General features: G+C 42.4%; 1 protein-coding gene and 1 pseudogene across 1 annotated transcript; one reads left to right on the top strand and one right to left on the bottom strand.

Annotated features, from left to right (window-relative positions):
- Window positions 1–19: 19 nt before the first annotated feature.
- On the bottom strand, window positions 20–12,338 carry LOC108667611 (exocyst complex component 5). Its single transcript, XM_047883267.1, has 16 exons — window positions 11,952–12,338; window positions 10,511–10,583; window positions 10,144–10,277; window positions 9,095–9,212; window positions 8,636–8,893; window positions 7,970–8,030; window positions 7,090–7,259; window positions 6,074–6,267; window positions 4,757–4,849; window positions 4,243–4,387; window positions 3,648–3,741; window positions 3,037–3,175; window positions 2,005–2,189; window positions 1,101–1,268; window positions 598–758; window positions 20–315 (listed from the first exon to the last, which is right to left on the bottom strand). Exons 2-16 carry the CDS (start codon window positions 10,541–10,543, stop codon window positions 229–231), a joined length of 2,040 nt encoding a protein of 679 aa, XP_047739223.1. The 5' UTR covers window positions 10,544–10,583; window positions 11,952–12,338; the 3' UTR covers window positions 20–228.
- Window positions 12,339–19,031: 6,693 nt separating this feature from the next.
- Window positions 19,032–22,743, top strand: LOC125178754 (annotated as a pseudogene).
- The last annotated feature ends 3,953 nt before the right edge of the window (window positions 22,744–26,696 follow it).

The following is a 26,696-nucleotide window of genomic DNA, read 5'->3' as shown; positions in this document are numbered from 1 at the left end:
TAGTTTGTAAAATACAATATATAACTCAAAAATTATGAACTGTAATAGTATAAATAAATAAAATTCACTTTGGACTGTACATACCAAATTTCATCAACACCTCCAGATAAGCACTTTGATCATACTTATGAAGATATATTTCATTCATCAATGGTCGTCTTCTACATCTGGCCTCGACGCGGTGACCGTCGGTCTACACGACACAGAAGACGGCCGCTCGTTGTCGCCTCACTTGAAGTGCGCGCCAAGTTTGGCGGTTTTGTAATCGGCGCGCAGTTGGATGAAGTTAGCCAGCACGGTTCTGTCGAGTCCAGCCTGGAAATGAGATTGTTTTAATTCGAGACTTGAACCTTTATGAGCTCCGCAAGAATATTGTGCATGAGCAACACGCACCGTAATTTTCACAGTATATTTTAACGAGCTGCAGGCACTGACGTGGCGACGTGTTACTCACGAGCTGCAGGCACTGACGTGGCGACGTGTTACTCACGAGCTGCAGGCACTGACGTGGTGACGTGTTACTCACGAGCTGCAGGCACTGACGTGGCGACGTGTTACTCACAAACCACTAGCACAGTCACAGCGGGTGTCACTCACAAGCTGGTCTCCGGAGCAGACGAGCTGCAGGTTCTGCGGCGACACCTGCAGGAGCTTGCAGAGCGTGTGCAGCGTGTCGAAGAGCGATGTTAGCAGCGGCAACCGCCACGCCTGCACCACTTTACGGTACTCGTTCACGTCGCAGATCACGCACATCGCGCCTGCTCACACCCCGTGGATGTAAAAGAAACTGCAACTTTGTTCGTGGAACTTAAGTTCACATCAAATATAACGGAATGTTGCAAATACGAATACTGAACTGTTTTCTTTGCTTAGAATGTATGGTCCAAGTCCTTCAGTAGCGGAATAAAAAATTTATAATCTGTTTCGAGTTGATAAGAAATTTTAAACATTTCCAGCAGCAAGTTACCCATGAAGCTGGATATTTTTCGCATAGGTTATACGAATCACTCAAAACGATGCAAAAGAAAAAAGATAAAAACGATGATGCCCAACTAATTTGTTTCCGCGGTAAGGTTAACAAGGTGCCTCAGGCACAGCACCTGCAGTGTTGTACTCCTGACGGAGGAGGTGGTCCAGTATGGTGCGGTGAAGGCGGGTCCCGAGCTCGAGGCGGAACAGCTCCAGGTTGTTGCCGTCAAGGCAGCGCTCGACCTCCTGCGTCGCCGTCGTCAGCCACCGCACCACCGCCACGCAAGCCCCCGTGCAGCCTAGGAAGAGCATTGACATTACCACATTACCATCATAAATACTTTTAAATAAGGTTTTTATACTGACGTCAACCACCATTCTTTCATTATTATAAATACACCACCTGCCACGCAAGCCCCCGTGCAGCCTAACATGAGCACTTACATTACCATCATAAATACTTTACTTCTCATCACCATTATATCCTGTGTCGGTGAACTACTATAAATGACGTCATTGTCAAATAGTAGCAGTAGTTAAAGGAAAGGTCACCATTCTATCCAGACTGTATCGGTGAATTACTATAAATGACGTCATTTTAAAGTAGATAGTAGCAGTAGTTAAAGGAAAGGTCACCATTCTATCCAGACTGTATCGGTAAACTAATATAAATGACTGTCATTTTCAAAAAAATAGTAGCAGTAGTTAAAGGAAAGGTCACCACTACTAGGTATAAATGACGTCATTTTCAAATAGATAGTAGCAGTAGTTAGAGGGAATGTCACAATTCTATCCAGACTGTGTCGGTGAACTACTATAAATGACGTCATTTTCAAATAGATAGTAGCAGTAGTTAAAGGAAAGGTCACCATTCTATCCAGACTATCGGTAAACTACTATAAATGACGTCATTTTCAAATAGAAAGTAGCAGCAGTAAAAAGAAAGGGTTGTATTAGTAATTGGGATGGTAGAGAAGCTGGTAGATGTGATTGCTTTGCCAGCATTGATGTTTATCGTGTAAACATAATACTAACCAGCGACGCTAAGATTGTCGTGTTCAGGCTTGAAGTCTGTGCGTCGCTGCAGCTGGTGCAGGAGGTAGCGTACGTGTTGGCAGATGGCAGTGATGAGTTTCTCAAGACCAGCTGAGAGCCGCTGCTGTACTCGCTCCACCATCTGCCGCTTCCTCTGCAGCACACCGCTGTGCTCCGCTGACGAGCTGTGCATAAGGAACGTCACGTGAACACCGTAGCTGGGCAAGGGGGCCCAGTGGTTCCAGTTCAGAGTAGCAAGATTGCCGCAGAGAGGTGCGGGTTCGATCCCAGCTCTGTGCGTCAGTTTCTGGTCAGAATCGGCGAAGAGGCCGGACGGTTAAGCAAGGAAAATTTGAAGCACTGAGTTGCGAGTTCAAGCCCGCAACAAGCTGTGGATGTTCTGCAATTTTAGGAATCGGCGACAGGCCTACGGCCTAATAAACGCTGAAACCGCTATATTATATTATTAATTATAGCTGATTAGCTGTACATACGAGCTGTCAATGAGGCATCTGAAGTTCGCGCCACAAAGGAAATTAGTGACAACAATGTTGCTGTTTACGCACGCTAGCGGCTTAAGGAAAAAGGCTCGGGAGGCGATCGGAAGAGCAAGGAGATGGGCAAAATAAGGGAGCATAAAAACACGACTTCCTCAAGAGTATCCTACAGAAAAAAGGACACGGAGTACTACGAGTACCAAGGACAGACAAAGCTGGTGGACCACCCATCATGAAAAAGGGGTAGTTGCTACTTGTTTTTAAGAAGGGCTGGTATGCTCACATGACGAGGGGCGGCTATGCTAACATGACGCGGGGCAGGAGGGGCGGCTATGCTAACATGACGCGGGGCAGGAGGGGCGGCCATGCTCACACGAGGGGCAGCTATGCTCACATGACGAGAGGCAGCTATGCTCACATGACGAAGGGCAGCTATGCTCACATGACGAGGAGCAGCTATGCTCACATGACGAGAGGCAGCTATGCTCACATGACGAGAGGCAGCTATGCTCACACGAGGGGCGGCTATGCTCACATGACGAGAGGCAGGAGGCTGTCGTGCAGAAGCTTGTGCAGAAGGTGCAGCACGGAGCTCGTCTGTTGCACCACCGTCAGGAAGGTGAGGTGGGGAGGGCTCTTCACATCCCCCGTGGGGATGCCTTCCACACCCACGTCTGCACGGACACATGAATAATTATATATTTATTATCATATTCAGCAGTATTAAATATAATTCATTCAATAATATCGGAACCCCATAGAGACCTTTAAATTTCGACATAGGCAAACATAAATTATTAGCTCAGAAATTATTATTGCAATTCTATCTGTCATGCTACTAAAGTTTCATATTTTAATTAGGGTGTAAAGCGTACGGTATAATGTTTTACGTACAGTGTAAAGCTGCATGTACAGGGCTCAGCTGTACGCTCAGTTGCACACACAGTGTACAGCTGCAGGCTCAGTGTACAGCTGCATCCACAGTGTACAGCTGCAGGCTCAGTGTACAGATGCATCCACAGTGTACAGCTGCATACACACTGTACAGCTGCATCCACAGTATACAGCTGCAGGCTCAGTGTACAGCTGTATCGACAGAGTACAGCTGTATCCACAGTGTACATCTGTTGGTGCAGTTGTACTCACCGATGGCGTAGCAGACGTAGTCGTTGATGAGAGCGCTGGTCAAGACGTTATATATCTGCACCGCGTTGCTGGCAAGGGCGTTACTCGACGACAGCTGTAACAGCAACACAATTACACAGCTGTAACAGCAACACCATTACACAGCTGTAACAGCAACACCATTACACAGCTGTAACGGCAACACCATGTGCAACGGCACAACAAAAGATGCCGTGACACAACAAAAGGTGCCGTGGCACAACAAAAGGTGCCGTGGCACAACAAAAGGTGCCGTGGCACAACAAAAGGTGTCGTAGCACAACAAGATGTACCGTGGCACAAAAAAGGTGTCGTAGCACAACAAGATGTACCGTGACACAACAAAAGGTGCCGTGGCACCACAAGATGTATCGTGCCGCAACAAGATGTACCGTGGTACAACAAAAGGTGCCGTGGCACAAGATGTACAGTGGCACAAGAGGTGCCGTGGCACAAGATGTTCCATGACACAACAAAAGGTGTCGTGACACAACAAAAGGTGTCGTGGCACAACAAAGGGTGCTGTGACACAAGATGTACCGTGGCACAACAAAAGGTGTCGTGGCAAAAGATGTACCGTGGCACAGCGCAGTAGGGCGGTCTTGGTGTCGTGCAGCATGGACAGCGCCACCTCCTCCGCCAGCAGCGTCTCCCCCTGCAGCTCCTCGGGGGCGCCGTGCCCCCCCAGTACGTCCTGCAGGTGCATCCTCATCTCCTTCATCCTGTGGGGGTGAGGGTGAGGGGAACGAGTGTTGAGAGAGGGTAAGCGAGGGGACGCATCTACAGGAAGGTAGTTACAGTGACAGCCAGTAACTAGAAACAGCAGTTACAGTGGGTGACATGTGAAGCAGTGTCAGTGCAGTGCTCCCTTTTCATTTCCTACCCTCGCCCCCACCCTCAACCACAGCCTTACCAAGAACCTTCCTCATTCTTTGCTTTGAGCCTTACCCCAGCCTCACCCCGAGCTTTCCTCAGCCTCACCCCGAGCCTACCCCTCAGCATCACTCCTTATCTTTCTTTCCCCCAGCCTCACTCCCTGCCCCGCCTCACCCCACTCTTTCCCCCAGCCTCACTCTCTGCCTCTGCCTCACCCCGAGCTGGGCTGCATCTTCTTGTGGCCGCGCGTGAGGTAGAAGCGCTGGCTGATCGCAGCAAAACGCTCCTTCAGGAACCGCAGCTCGCAACTGCAACCAAACATCATTACTGTCACGCTCATTAAGGCTGCGTTACTGTCATGCTAAGTAATACTTAATATCCACTTAATTTCTAAATATTAATGCTCACTCAATAGCTAAGTAATGATTCCCACTCATCAAAGTAATAATATTAATGTTCAGTTGGAGTCCCAGTAATAAGCCCTTGCAATTTATTTACGCTTTCAGCCAACACATACTACACCTCGTCATGTTCAACAGATGGATGGCTTTGAAGGGTACAGCAACATCAGGGAGACGAGTTGGATATCACATAGTTCAGGAATGTTGCATCAGGATGATGTTAAATAGTCATTGAATTCAACATCACACGGATGTTGATTACGGTTTGCAGAGAATAATAACATTAAAGTTATGTTATGTGGGATATCAAGTATTCCAACAACATCAAAGTGATGTTATGTTGGATGTTAAGTAGGATATCAAATTGCAAAAACACCAGAGGAATGTTATGTTACTTGACGGACTAAAGTAATAAATGTACATCAAGTAAGAATATTAGATAGATTGGCAGAATTTACTAATTTATGCCTGTTTGATTGAAGACATGAGAATAAAAAAATACTCTGGTGTTGTGAACGCAACATTTGTCTTAGGATAGTAGCTTAATTCTGTGGTCTTACGAAACCTTTTTGTTCATTCGTCATCTGTTGGCTGCGGAGTACAGACCGAACTAAGATCAGGAACGAATTTTGGCTAGCCTTGTTCACGTGTTTGATCATTTCTCTGTTTGTAAGCCTTTGTAGTTTACTTGAATATTTTCGAATATTGTCTATAAATTCAATAACCCCTTTTCTTAGAATAAATTTTGATTTGTACCGGTTTCTTTCCAGAAACCATGTCTTGTGGGAATATAAACCACAAGCGAACTCATGGATGCACGCGTATTCAATTAATCCTGCCATAGACAACAGTTGCGCTGAAAAGCACTGAATAGTCCGCAACATCTGGTATTTAATCAACCGTGTATAAATAAAGTAATAAATGTACATGCAGCAGGCGCGATGTTTCAAGGCGCACCTGATTTAAGATGTGCCTTAACAGGAACATCAGAAATATGTGTAGAATATCACATGGTTCAACAATGTTGCATAAGGAAGATGTTAAATAGTCATTTAAGAATTCAACATCGCCTGGATGTTAATTGCGGCTTGCAAAGAATAAAAAAAACATGAGAGAGATATTCTGCAGTACCTGATGTAGGTCTGGAGATGTGCTTGGAAGATGGCTTTAGTAAGCTGGGGCAGGAGTGTCTGGTCCAAGCTGAAGGAATGCAGTTGCTGGGACAAGGCCTGGGTCTTGGTGTACAGGTCGTAGAGGCTCGTGAAGTAGGCCTCCCCATAGCTGGCAACCGTCCCCCCGGGGGACAGGCGACTCTGGATGAACTCCTGTCAAACGCAGCATTGTTTATGTACGGTAAATAATTGTTAAAGAGGATTAGGAACGATGGTGGGCTCAGTTCTGCTAATCCGCTAACCGCTAATTAGCAAAGCTAACTTTTACCTTCTCGGATTAGCTTTTCAGCTAACTTTGAAAACCGTTAGCGGACCAATTAGCTCCGGCTAAATTTATTTCCGCTAAAAATGTTAAATTATCTCTTCTGATAGAAAATTCAGGTGTTAATATTTAATGCTGAGTATCGTTAGCCGTGTGCCACACTGATGACTGACAGAAGGAGAGAGGGGAAATGAAGGAGTGATGAAAACTGTAGCACCAAAAGGAAAACGTAACACAAACTTGGTGAAATAAATGATGAGAAATGTAATAACAGCGATTGGTACGAAGAATATAAGGATTTTTGAGTGACGGAACACCACCTCGCAGTTCCTACCAGTTACCCCAGGCTGTACAATAGAGTCGTGATCATATGAATGGTGCTGAGTGAAGGAAAAATATTGTAACAAATATCTTGGTATTAATGTAACCAGCTAATATATTAAACATATTCATAGCTCATATAACTACATATAACATCCATAGTTCAATACAATTCATATTATATAAATTATATCATGGAACATGACCTATGAAAATACATTGTACCTGCTAATCTCTGCAAAAAGAAATACAACTTGACAGGCGATACACGTATAGAAACACAATGAAATTATTATTAGAAATCTACGTGGTTAATCCGAATTTCCCACTTTCCGTTTTAAAGTTGCATTAAAAATGAAGAAGATAACTTAATTGAACGCTTAATGTCTCACCTTAAGTTGGCCTTGGTAAATATTGATGACGAACTTGGTCATAACTTCGTCAGGAGCGGCGAACACCTTCTGTATTAGGTCCTGAGCTCGCCTACACAGCGGCACAATGTCCGCGAACACATCCCTCATCACCACCTGCACACAGTGGCACAATGTCCGTGAACACATCCCTCATCACCACCTGCACACAGTGGCACAATGTCCGCGAACACATCCCTCATCACCACCTGCACACAGTGGCACAATGTCCGCGAACACATCCCTCATCACCACCTGCACACAGCAACTTAATTTGANAATCGACGTCTAGTAATATTTTCCAATATTCTATCATTATTTTCAGATCAGATTCACAAGAATCTGTCTGTTAGCATTCACACGAATGTCCCATTAGCATTCACACGAATGTCCCGTTAGCTTTCACACGAATGTCCTGTTATCATTCACACTAATGTCCTGTTATCATTCACACGAATGTCCTGTTATCATTCACACGAAAGTACTGTTATCATTCACACGAATATCCTGTTATCATTCACACGAATGTCCTGTTATCATTCACACGAATGTCCTGTTATCATTCACACAAATGTCCTGTTATCATTCGCACGAATGTCCTGTCAGCATTTACACGAATGTCCCGTTAGCATTCACATGAATGTCATGTTATTATCCACATGAATGTCATGTTATCATTCACACGAATGTCCTCTTAGCATTCACTCGAATATATAATAAATTCACACGAATGTATGAATGTCACACAAATGTCCTGTTGGCATTCACACAAATGTTCTGTTAGCATTCACACGAATGTCACACGAATATCCTAACATTCCCACAAATGTCTCATGAATTCACACGAATGTCACTCACTTGCCAGCAGGAAGCTCCTGAGATATGAGGTACAGCTTCTGGATGACGTCAGCAGATTCTGAAATCTGCAACCATTAAAAAGAATAAAAAATTTCAAGTGTCTATATTAAAAAGCAAAGAAGCGCATTCTTTCATAGTTTGTTATTCATTTTTTAATCAATATCGATAGATGAAGTTTCTTTCATCATGATTTTATTGTTAGTGTATTGTTCATGTCAAGCTGTTTCCAACAGAGAGAAAAAATAGATCAGTACTCACTGCAGTGAGTGACAAAGAACTCATTTCCTCATCTTTCTATGAAGTCACGGACGAACAAATTAGTCACGGACGGACGGACATGATGAGCACAAAAGCGCATTTTTTTTGACGAGCACAAAAGCGCATCAATATTTTTATGGAGCCTCCTCATGCTAAATGAGTTTCTTTTTTTGCAAAGGTGAAGGTACGTTAAGACATAAAAGGAATTTAGAGGCAATGGAGAAGCTTTCAATGAGAGGTTGCCCTTCATATTATGGTGTAATAGCCATAAATCAGTAAGCAGAGTGTTAGAATTTTTTTCTAGTTGTTAGGTATGTAATGTTGCACAAACATGGTTGCCGTAGGTATCCGTTTAGTGTCTTAATGGTGTCATTTGAGGCCGTGATGTGCTGAAAACAAGCAGGCAAAGTACCTGCTGGGGCGTCTCTCCAAGGACAGGACTGTCCGTGCCTCCCATGTCTTTAAGGCCTCTAACAGCCACATCATCTTCCCCTTCTGAGGGGGACGCGGGAGGCGTGAGGTAGTGGGCGAAGTGCATCATGAGAGTGTATGCCTCAGCAGCCCGCGCCCTGGGGGTGTTTACCGCCTCCAGCTGGTCCCCCAGGTGAACCACTCGAGCTGCTACTCTATTCATCTGACCATCCAGCTGCTGGAACTGGCTGAACGCCACCTGTGGCAGGAAGACAAACCGCGGTCATTCACTGAACACCACCTGATGCAGAGATACCATAGCAACCTGGTAGCTTTTTGAACGCCATTTGTGGCAGTGACACAACCTTTGAATATGTCAAAAACACTAATAAATGAGTTCATTTTATAATGGATAATTGATATGTTGGCCACGTGTTAATATAATATAAGGCACCATTACCAGATTGGCATCCAGGAGCCTGGCCACATTCCGCCAATGCTGTCGCTCCTCCTCCCCAACGGCTTCCTCCAGCTTCTGACATTTCCGCTCCATCCGCTCACCCAGGACCTCCAGATCTCTGTATTAAAGTTATATTATCATTAATTATATAACCAACCAACTAATATAGTTAAATGGGCAAGGATTTTAGAAGATTTAGCGTTATTAAATAAAATATGGTAAATAACCAATCAAAAGTCAAAGTTTAAATTTATATTTTTGCAAGACATGTTTAATGTTTTTGAACTGAATAAGCAACATCAACCACAACGGAAAACTTGAATTTTAGCAGATTTGTTAGAAATGATTGTCACAAACTTCAGTAGGATACACAATTGTAAAATTCCAGGAAGACAATATTTTTTTCAACTGTTGAAAGTTTATTTCATTGACAGGAGAACTCTTTGAAAATAATTGTGCTATCTGTAACTACAACAATCATTCCTTGAGGTGATTGCAAATATGTATTTAGGAAAGGAATGATACTGCCATTACCCTCTACTTCAAAGAAAAAGAATAGAGCAGAACAAACTTCAATTCAGGTTCAAATTACAGATTATCACCCATGCATGCTTTAATTCTTTTGTCCCAGATACATTTACCATCATCAATGCTATTTGTACTTTGTTATTTTTGTTTGGGACCAAGAAGTCCAGTCAATCACAATAAGGATAAGCATGAGGATACAATTAGCAAGGGGTTATAGTTTTAAATTTAAACTGTCTAGTGAAAAAATGAGTTTGATATCAAAACAAGTTGCATTGTCTGCTTAATTAAATAGCATGGAAGGAGATTTTAAGTTCTGCTCTGAAAATTTAGACCAGAAATAAATAATTAACAAAGTTTGTGAAACCAAGCTTCCAAGTAATACCCAAAAAATATATTTAGGTATATATATACATAATGAATGCAATTACAACATAAGCTGGACAACTAGTAACAGCAAATTGTGATGCTTCCAACCAATAATACATGTTCTGCATCTTTCATGGTAAGAAATCTTAACACACTTGATAGCTTGAGTGAAGGTCATCTCCAGTAATTCTGGCTGGAAAGAGCCTGAGGAGGCAGACTTGTTGGCACCGCTGCCAGATGTTGATCGCCATGCTAGACGTTCCACAAATTCTTCTGCATTAAAAGGGTTCTGCAAAAAAAAAAACAGACAAATAATACAGCTTAGTCTATTTTTTGCACAAAATCAGAATTGAGATGTACAGCAATGCAGACATTTAGGACTCAGATATGAAATGAGTATAAGAATACAGAATGATGCAATGGCACAGTTGCTTACTCAAATCAAGATACATGCCCAAGTCAGAAAAATGCATCATATTTTTACTAATAACACAAATTCCAATGGGCAGCATTAACACTTACTTGTTCCAACTCCTGTAGGTATTGAGAGAGCATTGTGAAAGTAGCACAGCAAGTTCAACAAGGTGTCTGCAATCTGCACAATAAAATTCAATTAAAACCTACTTTAAAATTCGAAGTACCAAGTAGGAAATGGCTGGTTAGCTGCGTTCTGAACTTCTGATGCTATTTTACAGCTGAGGTGACAGCTAAAATGTAAAATGAATTATGAAATAAGTTACTACTATTGAAAATGAGTCCCAAGTCAAAATAATCAAAATTAATTTTTGATTTCATTACAAATAAGTCTACATAATTAGGGTAAACGCAGTATATTCCGACATTGTGGGTAATTCCGTCACCTCTCCAGCTTTTCCTTTATATTAAGCTTTGTTTTAGTTCCATGAGTTTGTTGATGGTTGAAATGGTGACGTCATACATTTGCGCGTCAAATTACTGCCAAAACACTAGGTCTTGGCCATCTAGTGGGAAAATATTGAGATCCAAAGAGAGACAATGCATGCCACCTAGTGAGATCATCGAAAAATGTGTCAAATTTGACAGTTGACCTTGCTCTACCAAATAGTGAATAACTGTTTTTATAGGAAGAATATTATGGTTTACGTGGATGTCGGCAATACGTATCAGTTAAATTTGAAGCGCTGACGCAATACGACTCACCACGTGTTGAATATTGCCACACACAGTGACGGAATATAGGGATTTGGTAGGTTTCCATTCTAAAGGCTTTTTAATAAATATGGCAACATTTTGTGACGTTTCATTGTTGCTGACGCGTAGTGAAGTGTTTTAAGAGTCAGGTGAAGGCAACAGAACTTACGTAATGCATACGGTTTATTTTTTATAGTTTTTCATTTCTCGATGCGTCCTTAATGTGTCGGAATATACCGCGTTTACCCTACTTAAGTTTACATAATAATTTTTACTGGCTTTTATGAAACTTTTGCCAAATCCAATTTGGAAAATAGGTCAGATTGTCAGAAGTTTCCCAAAACTCTAGTAAAAGATTTTTTAAAATTCTGGGCAAAATTATGCAATTTTTATTTTTCATTACAGAAATTACAAAATGGCAATTGGGTGAAATATTCAAATAGGCCAGGCAGCTAGCTTCAAATTCATTATTGCCCAATTCACAGGAGATTTCTGCAAGTTTTCGCATTAGGCTTTAGGCATACAATATTATATTGACATTCATCTAACAATATTTCTGTGAATTTCTGTCCAATGTCCATGACCATCAGACCATGAGTCACCATTTAATATAAGTGTCAACAGTCGAGCAGATAGATTCATCATCATCATAACTTCATTCAAGATTCAACTGATTCAAGTGTAACATTTGAAGGGAAAGAAAAGTATTGGATGTTCCATGATCAAATTATTCATGTAATCTCATATTATTCAGGTATAATTATTCATTTGGACGATTCGACTTTACTTTTACCTTTCACGTCACTGTCAAGTGTCACAAGAGTAATCAGACGGTTCAGTCCGTTCAGACTCCAGTCTCCAGGGCAGGTACCTACTTTCAAAACATTGCTAAGTGCTCGTAGGTCGTAGCGGTCCTGAGCCTGAGGTCCAGCCTGGACCAGCCACGAGCCACCGTCCTCAGTCCAGGCCTACCGAGTACCGTAGGTTTCAATCGAATATGTTCTCAGGACCCGTGCAGGCAGTTGAACAATATCGTTTGCGAAATATATAATATTGCACCAATCTTCACTAGATCTTCCAGATTCGCTTCAAATTGTTAATATTACTTACTAGTTATGGCCGAAAGCCAGTTTACAAATATCCATCAGCTGATACTCAAATAGGAAGATGGTGGTGTTACTATGATGTGTTGCCAGGAGGGCACGCGTCGTCAAAAATGGCATTTAATGTGGCAGGATATTTATTTACTATATAATTTGTTGACACAAGCGCGTGCATATTAGAATACTTTAATTGCATAAATGTGCTTATACTGCAAGCAGTATCATTGACAGACAGCACAATGGCTACATGCTATGCGAGCATGGCTGCGTGTGTATCCATAGCTGCTGCCAATAAAAAATTACAAAAGAACCAGTTAGTTTGCTATACATAATATTCAAGATTAAAAAAAAGACACAACAACAAAAGCTTACACCTATTTTGGAGGCCTGTATTGTCAGCATGAGACACCTCGCATGTCATATTGCGGATGCCGTGCCGGCTGAAGGTCCTTTCAGATATTCTGCGAGTAGTAGACCGCGGCGACATCGCGGCACTGGCTTTAATCACCCTGTCGGCCGCGTTTGATACGGTCGACCATTCCACTTTATTGTATCGACTTGACGTATCGTAGCATTTGGCCTGCGCGGCATAGTGCTACGGTGGCTCGAGCCCTATCTCAGCAATAGATTCCAATGCGTTCGACGCGGGAACTCATCTTCTAGGCTATCGTTGGTCACTTACGTCGTGTCACAGGGATCATTTCACGACCTCTCCTGTTATATGCTGTCGACGTGTTACGGTGTTAGACACAATTGATTTACATGGTTTGAATCCGCATATGTTCGTCGACGACACGCAAATTCATGGTTAATGTGCGCCGGCTGACGCTACCGCGTTGCAGGACCGGCTATCTATCTGCATGGACGCCGTCTCACACTGAAAGCGCTCCAACCGGCTCTAGCTCAAAGTATCCGACTTTATGTGGTTTGCGACTGCTTGACGCCAGCACCAGCTTTCGGCCAACCCTTTTCGCGTGGACAACGAGTTCCTCATGCCTATGTCTTCTGGTAGTAACCTGGGCATTCTGTGGGACTCGGAACTTTCTTTAAACAGTCACATTGCCAGAGTCACCACCGCCTGTTTTAGCGCTCTGCGACGAATACTTTCGTCAACCGCTGTCTCTCGTGGCCGGTCCTCGACCGGTTCATTACCGGTTCATTATTCTTGCCAAGGTATGGATTTCTTTACATTTATCAGCGTTAAAACGCAGCTGCAACTTGTACGCCCTTTAAAATTGAAATATATGCTTTAACATTTTTTCACTTTTGCAAGCGAGTAATGTTTACCGGTACCAATTATTTCGCACTCTGTCTGAAACATTTCGTAATAAGTGATAATAATAAAAAAGCCCAAATGAACAAATTTATTATTAAAGAGCCTAAATGAACAGTTTTATTTTGTTATTTAATGAACAATCAATTAGAAAATAATAATTGGTTTTCTATCAGATCTAATTTTCCTAATTTTTACGTTACAATCAAAATTGCTATTTCTATGAAGAGTCGTCAACTTCAATTCACTCATCCATTTCCATTTCCGGGCCGTCGATCCCCGTCAGGGACTTGCCCCCCCCCCAGGGTCCCACACCAGGCACGCCCTCTGGTGCCTCGCCATATTGGCGACCGACAGCACCCTGTTGCACCTCGGGCACNGTATGTCAGTTCTCATTTTATGTACATTATAAAAAAGAGTCAAATTTTGAAAAGTTGCTATAGCAGGTTTGAATAAGCCTTTTATCAAGTGGGAAATATAAATTCAAATTCTCGACAGTCGTTTTATTTTATTCGAAATCTCCGAATTATTTGATCTGTAGCTATGATACTCACGAAATGGCCATAAACCGCGACTCCTCTGACGAATTCAAAACGCGTCATCATTGAATTCGCAAAAAAGGAAAGCTGCTCAACTTTTTACCTACGGAATGGCATAGACATTACGGCAAGCCCGCATAGCGAGACGCGCTATACGTTTGAGAAAAAGCCGGGCAAGGCAGTAGATGCTCGTTTTACGGAGAAGATATGAACGTCACAACCTGCAGCTGGTAAGGATGTAAGCGACAACGACTGCAACACTGGCCCAGCTGCGAGCCCAGTGTTGCAGTCGTTGTCGCTTACATCCTTACCAGCTGCAGGTTGTGACGTTCATATCTTCTCCGTAAAACGAGCATCTACTGCCTTGCCCGGCTTTTTCTCAAACGTATAGCGCGTCTCGCTATGCGGGCTTGCCGTAATGTCTATGCCATTCCGTAGGTAAAAAGTTGAGCAGCTTTCCTTTTTTGCGAATTCAATGATGACGCGTTTTGAATTCGTCAGAGGAGTCGCGGTTTATGGCCATTTCGTGAGTATCATAGCTACAGATCAAATAATTCGGAGATTTCGAATAAAATAAAACGACTGTCGAAAATTTGAATTTATATTTCCCACTTGATAAAAGGCTTATTCAAACCTGCTATAGCAACTTTTCAAAATTTGACTCTTTTTTATAATGTACATAAAATGAGAACTGACATACCAGATACCAGAGTTTCATAGAGCATATACTAATAATAATAAAAAATTTGCAAACCGCCTGATTTGTCAGGACTTCGAAATTGTTCTCTGGGTGATTTTAACTTTTAATTTTCGTCTGTATCCGCTATACCGCTTGTTGGTGTAATTCGGCAAAAGCTTTTTTATGCAAGTTTGATGAAAGACCACAGCATGCTTTTTATTATTTACCTTCTTATTCGTTCTTTCAATGAGTCGAACGAAATTTCTTGCTGGCGCCGGGAGATCAAAAAGCAAGTTATACCAAATGATATTTTAATGGATTGCGACGTTTCGAAAGTACAATTTTCATCATCAAGCAAGTGAAGGTTTTGCATCACTTGAAAAAATGAATAAGAAGATTATTAATAAAAATATAACTCAGTACTCACTGCATTGAGTGACAGAGCGCGCATTTTCTCGTCGACGAAAACACGAAGTCACGGACGGACGGACAGACAGACGGACGGACATGGCCATGCAGCACAAATAGCACAATAGTGCATTTTTTCCATAAATGAGAAAATGCGCTAACCAAACATAGACCTTAAGCATGGAAGTGAAATACATATGGCTAGTTTCATAGCTGTTGAAATTATTTAAGAAAAAATTGGATTCTAGAATTACATTAACTTGACGAATAGTTAACGCTTTTGTGAAACTAAATGAGAGCAAACCCATCAAACGCGCGGCTTTCACGACTCAAAAAATTGACTACATCATTAATTTCTAAGAGACTATTTATCAAAACTGAGCAGAGAAAATTACTTTTCTCAGATTCACTTGTAAATGTGGATTTTTTTCTTCCGTCACTTCCATACTATAATATTTGCATAAAAAACTATTCACACGAACTCATATTGACCTCGGTCCGTGCTTGGATTGTGAGATGGTCACTAAAATGGTCATTTTGACATATAGTATATGCTCGTGGTCGCTAGTCGCATGATAACCATTGTGACAAAAATTCACTTTTGAGTTCTATTGTTGGCTATATAGATTTTTAAACTACCGGAAGAAAATTATCTCAGCCCTATGCTTATCGAACACATTCAAGTTATACAATGTTAAACTGCTGCCCTGTGTAAAAATTTTTATATTATTTAATTTCTTCCCTGTTATGTCAGTCTGAAAAACCATGTAAAGTTATTCTATTTCCTGTTCTTGTTAAAAGAAATACCATACACAACAAGTCGAGAGATCTAGCTGTGAAATGATGAATAAAAAAAATTTTCTCTAAAGCAAACAATGACAATCTTTACTGTGAATATAAATTATGGATTGACCGTCACACAACGAAATTTGTGATCTGGCGTCCCTGATAATTGACCAAAACATATATGGAAAAATATATAAAGTAAATTCCAAGATTGGCAGGTTAACCAGGCGATTGCCGGGATCGATTGCCTTTGCGATTTCTTAATCCCATTCTCCCGAATCTCGTTTAATAATAAGAACAAAGCTAATGATTAAATTATAGGAGGACTTGATCAAACTCACATTTTGCACAGAGCATGAAACCTGCATTCAACCCTTGTTACAAAATGCGAAAATCGTTTTATTTCCCGTCCAAATCAATTATAAACGTAACAATTTAAAAATAAAATTTCAATTATCAATGAAATATTTTTATCCTAGTTATGCAATGCCACACAATTATTTTTTCATTATTGCAATGTTTAGTTCAGGGCCTGGTAATTTCCCGATTTTTTAAGTATTCTGGATATATATGCGTCCGTTCAGCCGCTAAACTTTGACGATGCCATGGCATCAAATACACAAGTAAACTTTGAAAAATGTTAGTAGGATATTGTTATATTTTCAACGCCTATGAATTCCATAATTTAATTTCGTGCTTTGTGACGAACCAAAAAAGATAAATTATAGAGTTTACATAATACTTTGTGCTTTGGTGCAATGTTTTGATAAAAATTTTGCTAGCGAACCGTAAGCACATAAACATTCAATAAAAATATTAACTCCAAATCTTTTTCAATACGGCAAATTGCTGAATTTTCTTCGGTTATAATAGATGTCGTCAAAATCTTTCTACAGTTCCTTCTTTTGTTATAGAAGATAAAGAACCAAAGAACTAAGATAGTGTTAGATAAAGATAAGTGATAAAGACTGTGCAGTAGCTAAATAAAAGAAGAAAGACTGTTAGATAAAGAACTGTACTGTACATTTCTTCGTGATATCGATATGAGATGGCCCAGCAATTGCAGAATAATGTGCGTCTGTTATTCATCACACAGCGACTCATGTGGATTAAATGGAGCAGTTAACGGAGCATGGAGAGCGGCTGGAGAGGCGCCATCTGCGCTGATGTCTGCGCTGCATGGAGCCAGACAAAGAACGTCACCGAGTCTGCGTGTGTCTGGCAATTCATCGTATAAAACCTCGCAAAATCGTATATTAGGAGTTTTGTACAGAAAAGAACCTGATATTATTAATCATACATTGTATCAAATATAAAATGCGCAATCACGTGATCTGGGTTTTGTCGCCGATGCTGGTAAAATTTTTGTTTATGGTAAAATTCACTTTCGTTGTTGATTAAAATTGAACTCGCGTAGAAATTTTTAAAGGTAGAACAGCTGGACAGCTGGATGAAAGATGAAATTATTTCATGTAATGAATGATGAAACATTTAGAAGTTTGGATCATTTTACCGTCCGTCGCTGACTAATAGAAACACTTATGTGAGCCTTACGATATTAATTGTCTAGACTTGATATGCGATGAAAATGTGTGGGACTGTCGACGTTGAATGTCTGCACTTGACATGCGAAGAAAATGTGCGAGACTGTCGATGTTGAATGTCTGCACTTGATATGCGATGAAAATGTGCTAGCCTTCCTGTGTTGATTGGATAGACTCGATATGATAAAGAAATATGAGTGTATAATTAATAGACTTTATTTTGGAGTAACATGATTTGTTTTGATATTTTGTGCAGTGGGTGATGATGGTGCAGTGGGTGATGGTGCAGTGTGTGATGGTGCAGTATGTGATGGTGCAGTATGTGATGGTGCAGTATGTGATGGTGCAGTGGGTGATAGTGCAGTATGTGATGGTGCAGTATGTGATGGTGCAGTATGTGATGGTGCAGTGGGTGATGGTGCAGTGGGTGATGGTGCAGTGGGTGATGGTGCAGTGGGTGATGGTGCAGTGGGTGATGGTGCAGTGGGTGATGGTGCAGTGGGTGATGGTGCAGTGGGTGATGGTGCAGTGGGTGATGGTGCAGTGGGTGATGGTGCAGTGGGTGATGGTGCAGTATGTGATGGTGCAGTATGTGATGGTGTAGTATGTGATGGTGCAGTTGCTACATATCACAATTGTTATCCATATCACCAAATCGTCTTTCACTCGCGCCTCTCGCGGCTCTCGAAGCGACGACTCAAATTGATCCTAAACGGCCAGTTGCGTGATCTGCAACCAGTGGCTGCGGTGTGTAATGGCCATACATCGACCACTAATGGCCATACATCGGCAACTAATGGTCATACATCGGCAATTAATGGGCACGTGGGGAGCGCGTTATGCCATTGCTTTGCCATAAGCCAATAAGCAATGTTTAGGTGGCAATGTAGACCCCCTGTTTTCGCGGCTATAGCGAGCATATCATGCTTCCAGACTTCCTGGAGTGTTGGTTGCAGAGTAACAGGTGATGCTGCGTTATTAGTACTCGATGTCACTGCTTTCCTGGCCACGGAATAACAGGCAACAATTTAAAAGCACCGAAAAAGCCAAGCCATCGCACCAAATTGATATCGAAAACGTTTCGAATTTTATTTTGAGTTCCAAATTTTTGAGAATACAAGTACAATCAGAAGATAAAAGCTAAATTTACAAGAAATGGACTGATACTTACGTGCTGAATAAATTTACCAATGAAAATTTAGTGGCAGAGCCTTAAACCTCTGTCAGCAGACGGTGGGTTAGTGGCAGAGCCTTAACCCTCTGTCAGCAGACAGGGGGTTAGTGGCAGAGCCTTAACCCTTTGTCAGCAGACAGGGGGTTAGTGGCCGAGCCACTAACCCCCTTCAAGCGTCATGTCCAGCGTCACATCGCGAGTCTCATCATACGTCACATCAAGCATCTCATCACACGTCACAGCACGCGTCACATCTCACGTCACATCAGTATATCACACGTCACATCCCACGTCACGTTCCCCGTCACATCACACGTCACATCACACGTCACATCCCGCGTCACATCCCCCGTCACACTAGCGTCACATGCTAATCAGTAACGAATTAGTGACTTTCATCTGGCGAGATGACAGCACCGCCGCGGCGCCTCTTCCAGCAGCCGTCCTCCTCGAGCCTGTTGAGGGCTGTCAGCAATACTTTTGCCATCACACCAAGTTGCGGACAATCTAGCCTGCATCGAGTATTTCAACACAGTAGCGTATGCATAGGCTTTGATGAGGCAAGTATATTAAATAGAATAGCTTATAGGCTGACCCTGTTCCAGCCCCCGGTCCTGGAGTGCAAAATTTTGACCTACCCTGTCCCAGCCCACGGTCTGGGATGCAAAATTCTGGCCTACCTTCTCCCAGCCACCAGTCCTGGGATGCAGCCTACCCTTCCCAGCTGCCGGTTCTGGGATGCAGCCTACTTTGCCCCAGCCCTCGTCTCCCAGCCAATGAGGAACAAAGCTACAATTGGTGCCCGTTAGTCTTGATGAGTCGTCGTGGGTGTCACTGAGGAGGACAAGTCAGTGAGGGAGCAGGTCTATCAGGGGAGTATGTTGCTGAGGAGGAGCAGGTCGCTGAGGGGAGCAGGTCACTGAGGAGGACAGGTCGTTGGTCAGTGCCGGTAATTCGATGACTTCTTAAGTGAGAGCCGCGGCGGCGTCGCGCTAAATTGCGAGCAAGACGCGACCTCCCCTGAGGTCCTCCCCCCCCCCGTGACATCGTGTCCATTACGACGATTGCAGCGATGAATTTCCTCACCAATTGTTGGCCTCATGCTGCCCTTATTGGCCTCATGTTGCACCTGTTGACCTTCTGCTGCCTTATTGGTCTCATGCTGCACCAGTTGGCTTCATGCTGCACCAGTTAATTGGCCTCATGCTGCCCCTGTTGGCCCCATGCTGCCCTTATTGGCCTCATGTTGCCCATATTGGCTTCATGCTACGCTGCCACATGTGCCATTTGAGACGTTTAGTCCAGTGGTTAATGGGGGCACTTTCCGTTAAGGTGCGAGTTCCGTTAAGGGGCAGATTCTGTTGAGAGGCAGGTTTCATTAAGGGCAAGTTTCATTAAGGGGCAGGTTCCATTAAAGGGCAGATTCAATTTGTCACGCGGACTCAAGAGACACTGGCGTTGGATGAAATTAAAGGGCAATTAGAAGAGAAAGTCAAATGAAAGGCCATGGCGCGCTGTGTGTTGCAGGAACCTGTCCCCTTCCCCCGCGAAACTGGGGGGTCAAAGCAGTGTATTCCAGGGACCTGGCCTCCGCAAATCAACTCTAGGCTACTAATGCACAATGAGGCAGTTTATCGAGAAGAAATTCCAACAGACATACCAAAGAGAATTTGAAGGATCAAGAAAAGAAAGATGGAGCTGAGGAGTCAACAGCTAGAATTCAAGTGAAGCAGATCCAATGTAACATAAGTATGACGCTATATTCAAGGCGCAGCTGATGGTAAAGATTAGGATGGAGTAGGATTTAGGCAGAGCTAGGCAGCGCTACTTTGAAATGTAGCGGCGCACCGCTACATTTGTAGCGGCGCACCGCTACCAATGACCGCTACATGCTCTAAATGTAGCGGGCTCTACGGCTACCGCTACACCCACTAGATTGTAGCGAGCGCTACCGCTACCGCTACAGCAAAATGTAGCGCCGCTACATTAGCCGCTACAATGGCCAAAATTATTGGAAATCTCTAAATATTTATTGTTCTGCTATTGGGATTTACTCATAAACATTCAATGATAATAAAACATTTTCAAAACATATTAATGCAACTTTATTGCAATTAACCTAACCGAACTAGTACGGGTTTGATACAGTAAATAAAAGTTACAGTTATTTCTATGTTTTACCTACAGGGATGTCTACTTTAATCTACCAATCTCAAAAATTATCCCCATATACATATAAAAATCAGTCTTTTATTTGTATATTTATGTGGATTATTTTTGAGATTGGTAGATTAAAGTATGTAGACATCCATGTAAGGAAGGTGAAACATAAAAATAACTGTAAAAATAACTGTAAGCAAACTGAAACATGAAAAATACCCGTAAGTGGTAACTGGTAACAACTTAACAAGTAACAACTAACATGTTGACACTAGTAACAGACTGAGGTTGACAACATTACACCGAAATCTTTCGTACAGTTTTATTTTGCAATTTATATATGTATGTCTCATGCTGGTTTTTAAATAATATTTAATAATATTGAGTAAAATCTAAAGGCCTTATCTATAAATGTAGCGGTAGCGCTGTAGCGGCAAAACATCGTATCGCTACTTAAATATATAGCGGGCGCTACCGCTACAATATTAAGTGCTTAAATGCAGCGCCGCTACCGCTACCGCTACTGAAAATGTAGCGGCCGCTACATGTAGCGCGCTACTGCCCACCTCTGGATTTAGGGTTGTTAGGCAGGACGATAAGTGTGACGTTAAGCAAGGTGCAGCAGACAGTAAAGGTTCACACGGAATAAAAGTTGGTAGACAGGACGATAAGTGTGAAACTAAGCAAGTTGCAGCAGATAGCAAGGGTTTACACAGAGTAAAGGTTGGTAGATAGGACAATAAGTGTGATGCTAAGCAAGATGTAGCAGATAGGAAAGGCTGTTAGATAGGACGATAAGTGTGATGCTAAGCTAGCAAGGTGCAGTATACAGTAAAGGTTCACATGAAGTAAAGGTAAAGGACGATAAGTGTGATGCTAAGCAAGGTGCAGCAGACAGTAAAGGTTGCTAGATAGGACGATAAGTGTGATGCTAAGCAAGGTGCAGCAGACAGTAAAGGTTGCTAGATAGGACGATAAGTGTGATGCTAAGCAAGGTGCAGCTAACAGTAAAGGTTCACACGGAGTAAAGGCTGTCTCTTATACACATCTAGATGTGTATAAGAGACAGNATAGAATCCTAAGCACTACCCATGATCCTAATAGAATCCTAAGCGCTACCCATGATCCTAACAGAATCCTAAGCACTACCCATGATCCTAACATAATCTCATGATCCTAACAAAATCCTAAGCAATACCAATGATCTTAACAGAATCCTAGGCACTACCAATGATGTTAACAGAATCCTAAGCACTACCCATGATCCTAATAGAATCCTAAGCACTACCCATGATCCTAATAGAATCCTAAGCGCTACCCATGATCCTAACAGAATCCTAAGCACTACCCATGATCCTAACATAATCTCATGATCCTAACAAAATCCTAAGCAATACCAATGATCTTAACAGAATCCTAGGCACTACCAATGATGTTAACAGAATCCTAAGCACTACCCATGATCCTAATAGAATCCTAAGCACTACCCATGATCCTAATAGAATCCTAAGCGCTACCCATGATCCTAACAGAATCCTAAGCACTACCCATGATCCTAACATAATCTCATGATCCTAACAAAATCCTAAGCAATACCAATGATCTTAACAGAATCCTAGGCACTACCAATGATGTTAACAGAATCCTAAGCACTACCCATGATCCTAATAGAATCCTAAGCACTACCCATGATCCTAATAGAATCCTAAGCGCTACCCATGATCTTAACATAATCCTAAGCCCTACCCATGATCCTAACATAATCTTAAGCACAACCTATGATCCTAATAGAATCCTAAGCACTACCCATGATCCTAATAGAATCCTAAGCACTACCCATGATCCTAACAGAATCCTTAGCACTACCCATGATCCTAATAGAATCCTAAGCACTACCCATGATCCTAACAGAATCCTAAGCACTATCCATGATCCTAATAGAATCCTAAGCACTACCATAATCCTAACAGAATTTTATAAGCACTCCATGCATAATCCTAAAAGTATACTTAAGACGACTTCTACAATAGCAGCCACTTTATTCGTCGTCCTTCGTATCAAATTCCCCTACTGTTGAAATTACTCGTTGCAGGATCTCAAATACTTGTGCTATATATATTCTCTTCATTTTATTAAACATACCACAAACAGTTTCTGCAAACAAATTAACATACAAATGAACAAGCGTAGACTATAATAGAATGGTGATATAATCGTGAATAACTCGTCAATATTTCAACAGAAATATTCTAAGATGAAAGTAGTAATAAATATCCCAAAATAAGGAGATCCTTACCAAAACAGTGAGGGCACCGCGCTGTCGCACCAGTCGCAACCCGCGAACTGTGACACAAATCTCTAGTCTATTCAGCTAGAACTTGCCTAATTCTATGTAGGAAAATTGTCAGTAATTTGTACTGAACATGACGTATTGGAATCTGCGGCTGCATATACTAAGCACTGCCCATGATCCTAAAGAATCCTAAGCACTACCCATGATCCTAACAGTATAACTCGGTAATTTCCATGATCCTATCTGTAATAGTATACTCAACACTACCAGCAATCTTTGCAGTATGCCCCGAATGAAATCCTCGGCCCTTTTCACGTATTAATTAGTGAGCGTTTTATGTCCTTAATTGACTTTATTCTTAGAACTACCCATGAATATCTTAGAACTACCCATAAACTACCCCTTAGAACTTCCCATTTCTTAGAACTACCCATGAAGGGTCAATGTTATGAATGTGTATGTCATGTCACATGAGGGCAGTGTTTTGCTTTAATTTAGGGCTAGGCTAATTTAGAGCTGTAGAGCTGGTGGTGTCTCCCTGAGGGCTGCTGGTGGCTGCCTGAGGGCTACTGGTGGCTACTCGCTCGAGTGCGGTTTGTGGGCTGCATGTGGGTTGCATGTGAGTTGCATGTGGGCTATATGTGGGCTGATTGAGGGTTGTATTTGGCCTCATACGTAGGCTTCATTTACGCAACGACCGCTGATCTTAGACTTAGAAATTCTCAAGCGGTAGGCCGTGATTGACGAACCTTATTGAAAATTATTATGTAGTTAGGGTCAGCTGCCGATAAGCAACCTCAGAGCGAGAAGAGTCCGTAGCATCACCTGCTTCACCATCCCTTGGGGATCAGCTTCAGCCCCCTGAGGTATTTGGCTGAGATTTTCCTACTTGTGATCCAGACTTAGCATCGAACTCGGCACAATCGTCTGTTAAATTGCGGCTTCTCTATTATGAGTCGACTGCAACCTCAGGTGCAGGCAGCGTTCAAGCCTCACTGGCCCCGCCTCATCCTTTGGTCTGTACTCCACCTCATCTCTTGGTCTGTACTCCGCCTCGTCCTCAGCCTTGTCCTAGGCCTCCCTTTGGATGGAAATATCACAAGTAAGCCATAGCCAAGCACCGCCCCAGCGTTCAAGAGCGTTCCTGAAAAAAATGTTCACGTTGCATTCCAGAGCCAATGCTGTGGCTGGAACGCGGATGGAACTCCTCCTCGTTCTTGGAATCCAATCCTGGCCACGACGCGGTCCTCTGGAACCCGAGGCTGCGCTCCACCCTGTATTGATCAGCCTGGCATACAATGGCCGACGCTAGAGTGGTCGCTCTTATTGAATTATCCTTATCATTTGATTTCTCATCGCGGTCGTGAGCACACGTTGGCTTAGTCACCCTGGCTATACTAATACCATCTCTAATAATTTGATATCATCAGTAATAATTTGATAGATCTTCTGATTGGATTAGGTGCTGAGCTTAAGGAACTGCCTGCCTGCGGTCAACGAATCTGTCGCACAAGCGCAAGGCTCGTACTAAACCTGTTCCAAAAGTTCCCCTTTGATTGCCTTGAAAGTTAAACAAGTCCTCGTTCTGTGTTCTTGTGCAAGTGACAATAAATCATAGAGCTTGGAAGTTACAATTAATCTCGCGCGTTTAAATTGATATACTCTGTAGGCGGTAATTAGATAGTTAGTAATTGCTGGTGTGTGTTAATCTTGAATACCGAGTGCGTTAGTGTCGCAAAGGTAGTTTGGAAATATATAATTATTGTGTTGAATTTGCTTAGGAATTATTGGATTAACATTAACTCGAAATATTAGAACATATTGCACGCATTAAACAGTCCAACGGGGGCTGGCAAATCAACTAAGACCGATGAAAAACTGTACATGTGGTATAGAAGTAATCGCTCCCAGTAGTCTATTGATGCTTTGAAAAGAAACCGTTCGGGAAATTATTTTTAATCTCTTTGAATGAGAGTAGCTTTTTATTTTAGTCGGAAAACATTCGGCACGAGGGCTATGGTTGATCATTGACAACGCGTCCTGAAAACAAACTGTGTTACCTGCGGCAAGACAACTCCACAGAATGCAGACAATTTAGAAAATTTCGACTGACGAACTTATATTCAGATTTAATTAATGAAATTTCAAGTAAATAACACCATTAGTACTACTAGAAATTATCCTTATAATGGCCCTGCGGCCATAGAAGTGTTGGCACGATGAAGTCATTCTTCCTCAGCGAACGAATTGTTGGGTCAAACTACGGTTACACTCGTGTCATATAAAGTTACGGCTTTAGTGAACCTTATTCATTTTGCCATCTGAGTGATCATTGCTGTTATATTCCCAATAGAAAAATATCGCTTTTGCTGTACGTAGATCCTACCGAAACTAAAGTCTACGTCGTCGGTATATAACGTCTTCTGAACATAGTGACCAGGTCAATCATACCTCTATCATTCCATCCCGACGAAGGCTCTCCTATTATAATGAAGAAATGATTCGCCTATTATGGTGTAACTTTATTCAACAAAGCTGCTACGTTCCTATTCCGATGACGCAGTGAAGGAAAAAAAAACTTTTAGTGATAAATTTATCGTATTCTGACAACGAACTTGGAGCCCGCTGGTGAAAGCGTCCAATAGGATTCTTGCTTCATCATCAACCTGAGGGGCTGACTGACCGCTACCCTGCACCGGCACCGGTCTCTGATAAGAGCAAGGACTGGAATTTACCCCCACACTCAAAGACCTCGAGGGTACCACACACCCAGAGACCTCGAGTTTACCCCCTCACTCGAAGACCTCGATCGAGTTTACCACACATCCAAAGTCCTCGGTTTGACTCCCCTCACTCGAAGCCCTCGAGTTTACCCTCCACACTTAGCGATCTCGATTTTACTCCCACACTCGCATAGCTCGGGCTTAAAACAGACCCAAGACATCGAGTTTACCCCAATACCAGAAGACCTCGAGTTTACCCCACACTCAAAAACCACGAGTTTACCCAAATTTTCCGACTCCTGCATCATGGATTACGCGTACCTCAACCAAGCAGCGGCCGCGGGGTTCGACACTTCCTCGTGCAGTTTGTCAGGCTCCCTGACGGGGGCGATGGACGCTAGCGCCCACGTGCCCTACTCCTACTCGGACCTGACGTCCTGTTCCCAAATGCCCACTGCCTACCGATACTCCAGCGCCGCCAGCGTCAGAGGATACAATGCTGGCATGGGCATGAGTATGGGTGTTGGAGTTGGTGGACAAAACTGCGGAGTCATGGGCAGACCTCAGGACCCTCGGACGATGTTCCCCTCGTCAGTGACGCCCGTCAATCTTCAAAGTAAGTCATTTTAGGCGAAATAAATATAAATGGTCTTCTTAAAATTAAAATTCATTTTATTCTATTCTGGCATGCCGTTGCTTTACGCGTAAATTTGCAGAGTTCCTTTGAGAACAATTTGCAAATTCAAATATCATAAAAATGTGTAAATATATTGTACTTATACAATCATTATTTTTTACATTTAATATTTCTTTCTCAACATTTTTTATATTGACTATTTCTTGTCTCAATGCCTTT

Source organism: Hyalella azteca, unplaced genomic scaffold, assembly GCF_000764305.2.
Source record: "Hyalella azteca isolate HAZT.00-mixed unplaced genomic scaffold, Hazt_2.0.2 contig12404, whole genome shotgun sequence".
NCBI classification, from domain to species: Eukaryota; Metazoa; Arthropoda; class Malacostraca; order Amphipoda; family Hyalellidae; genus Hyalella; species Hyalella azteca.
This window is presented reverse-complemented; position numbering and strand designations above follow the sequence as displayed.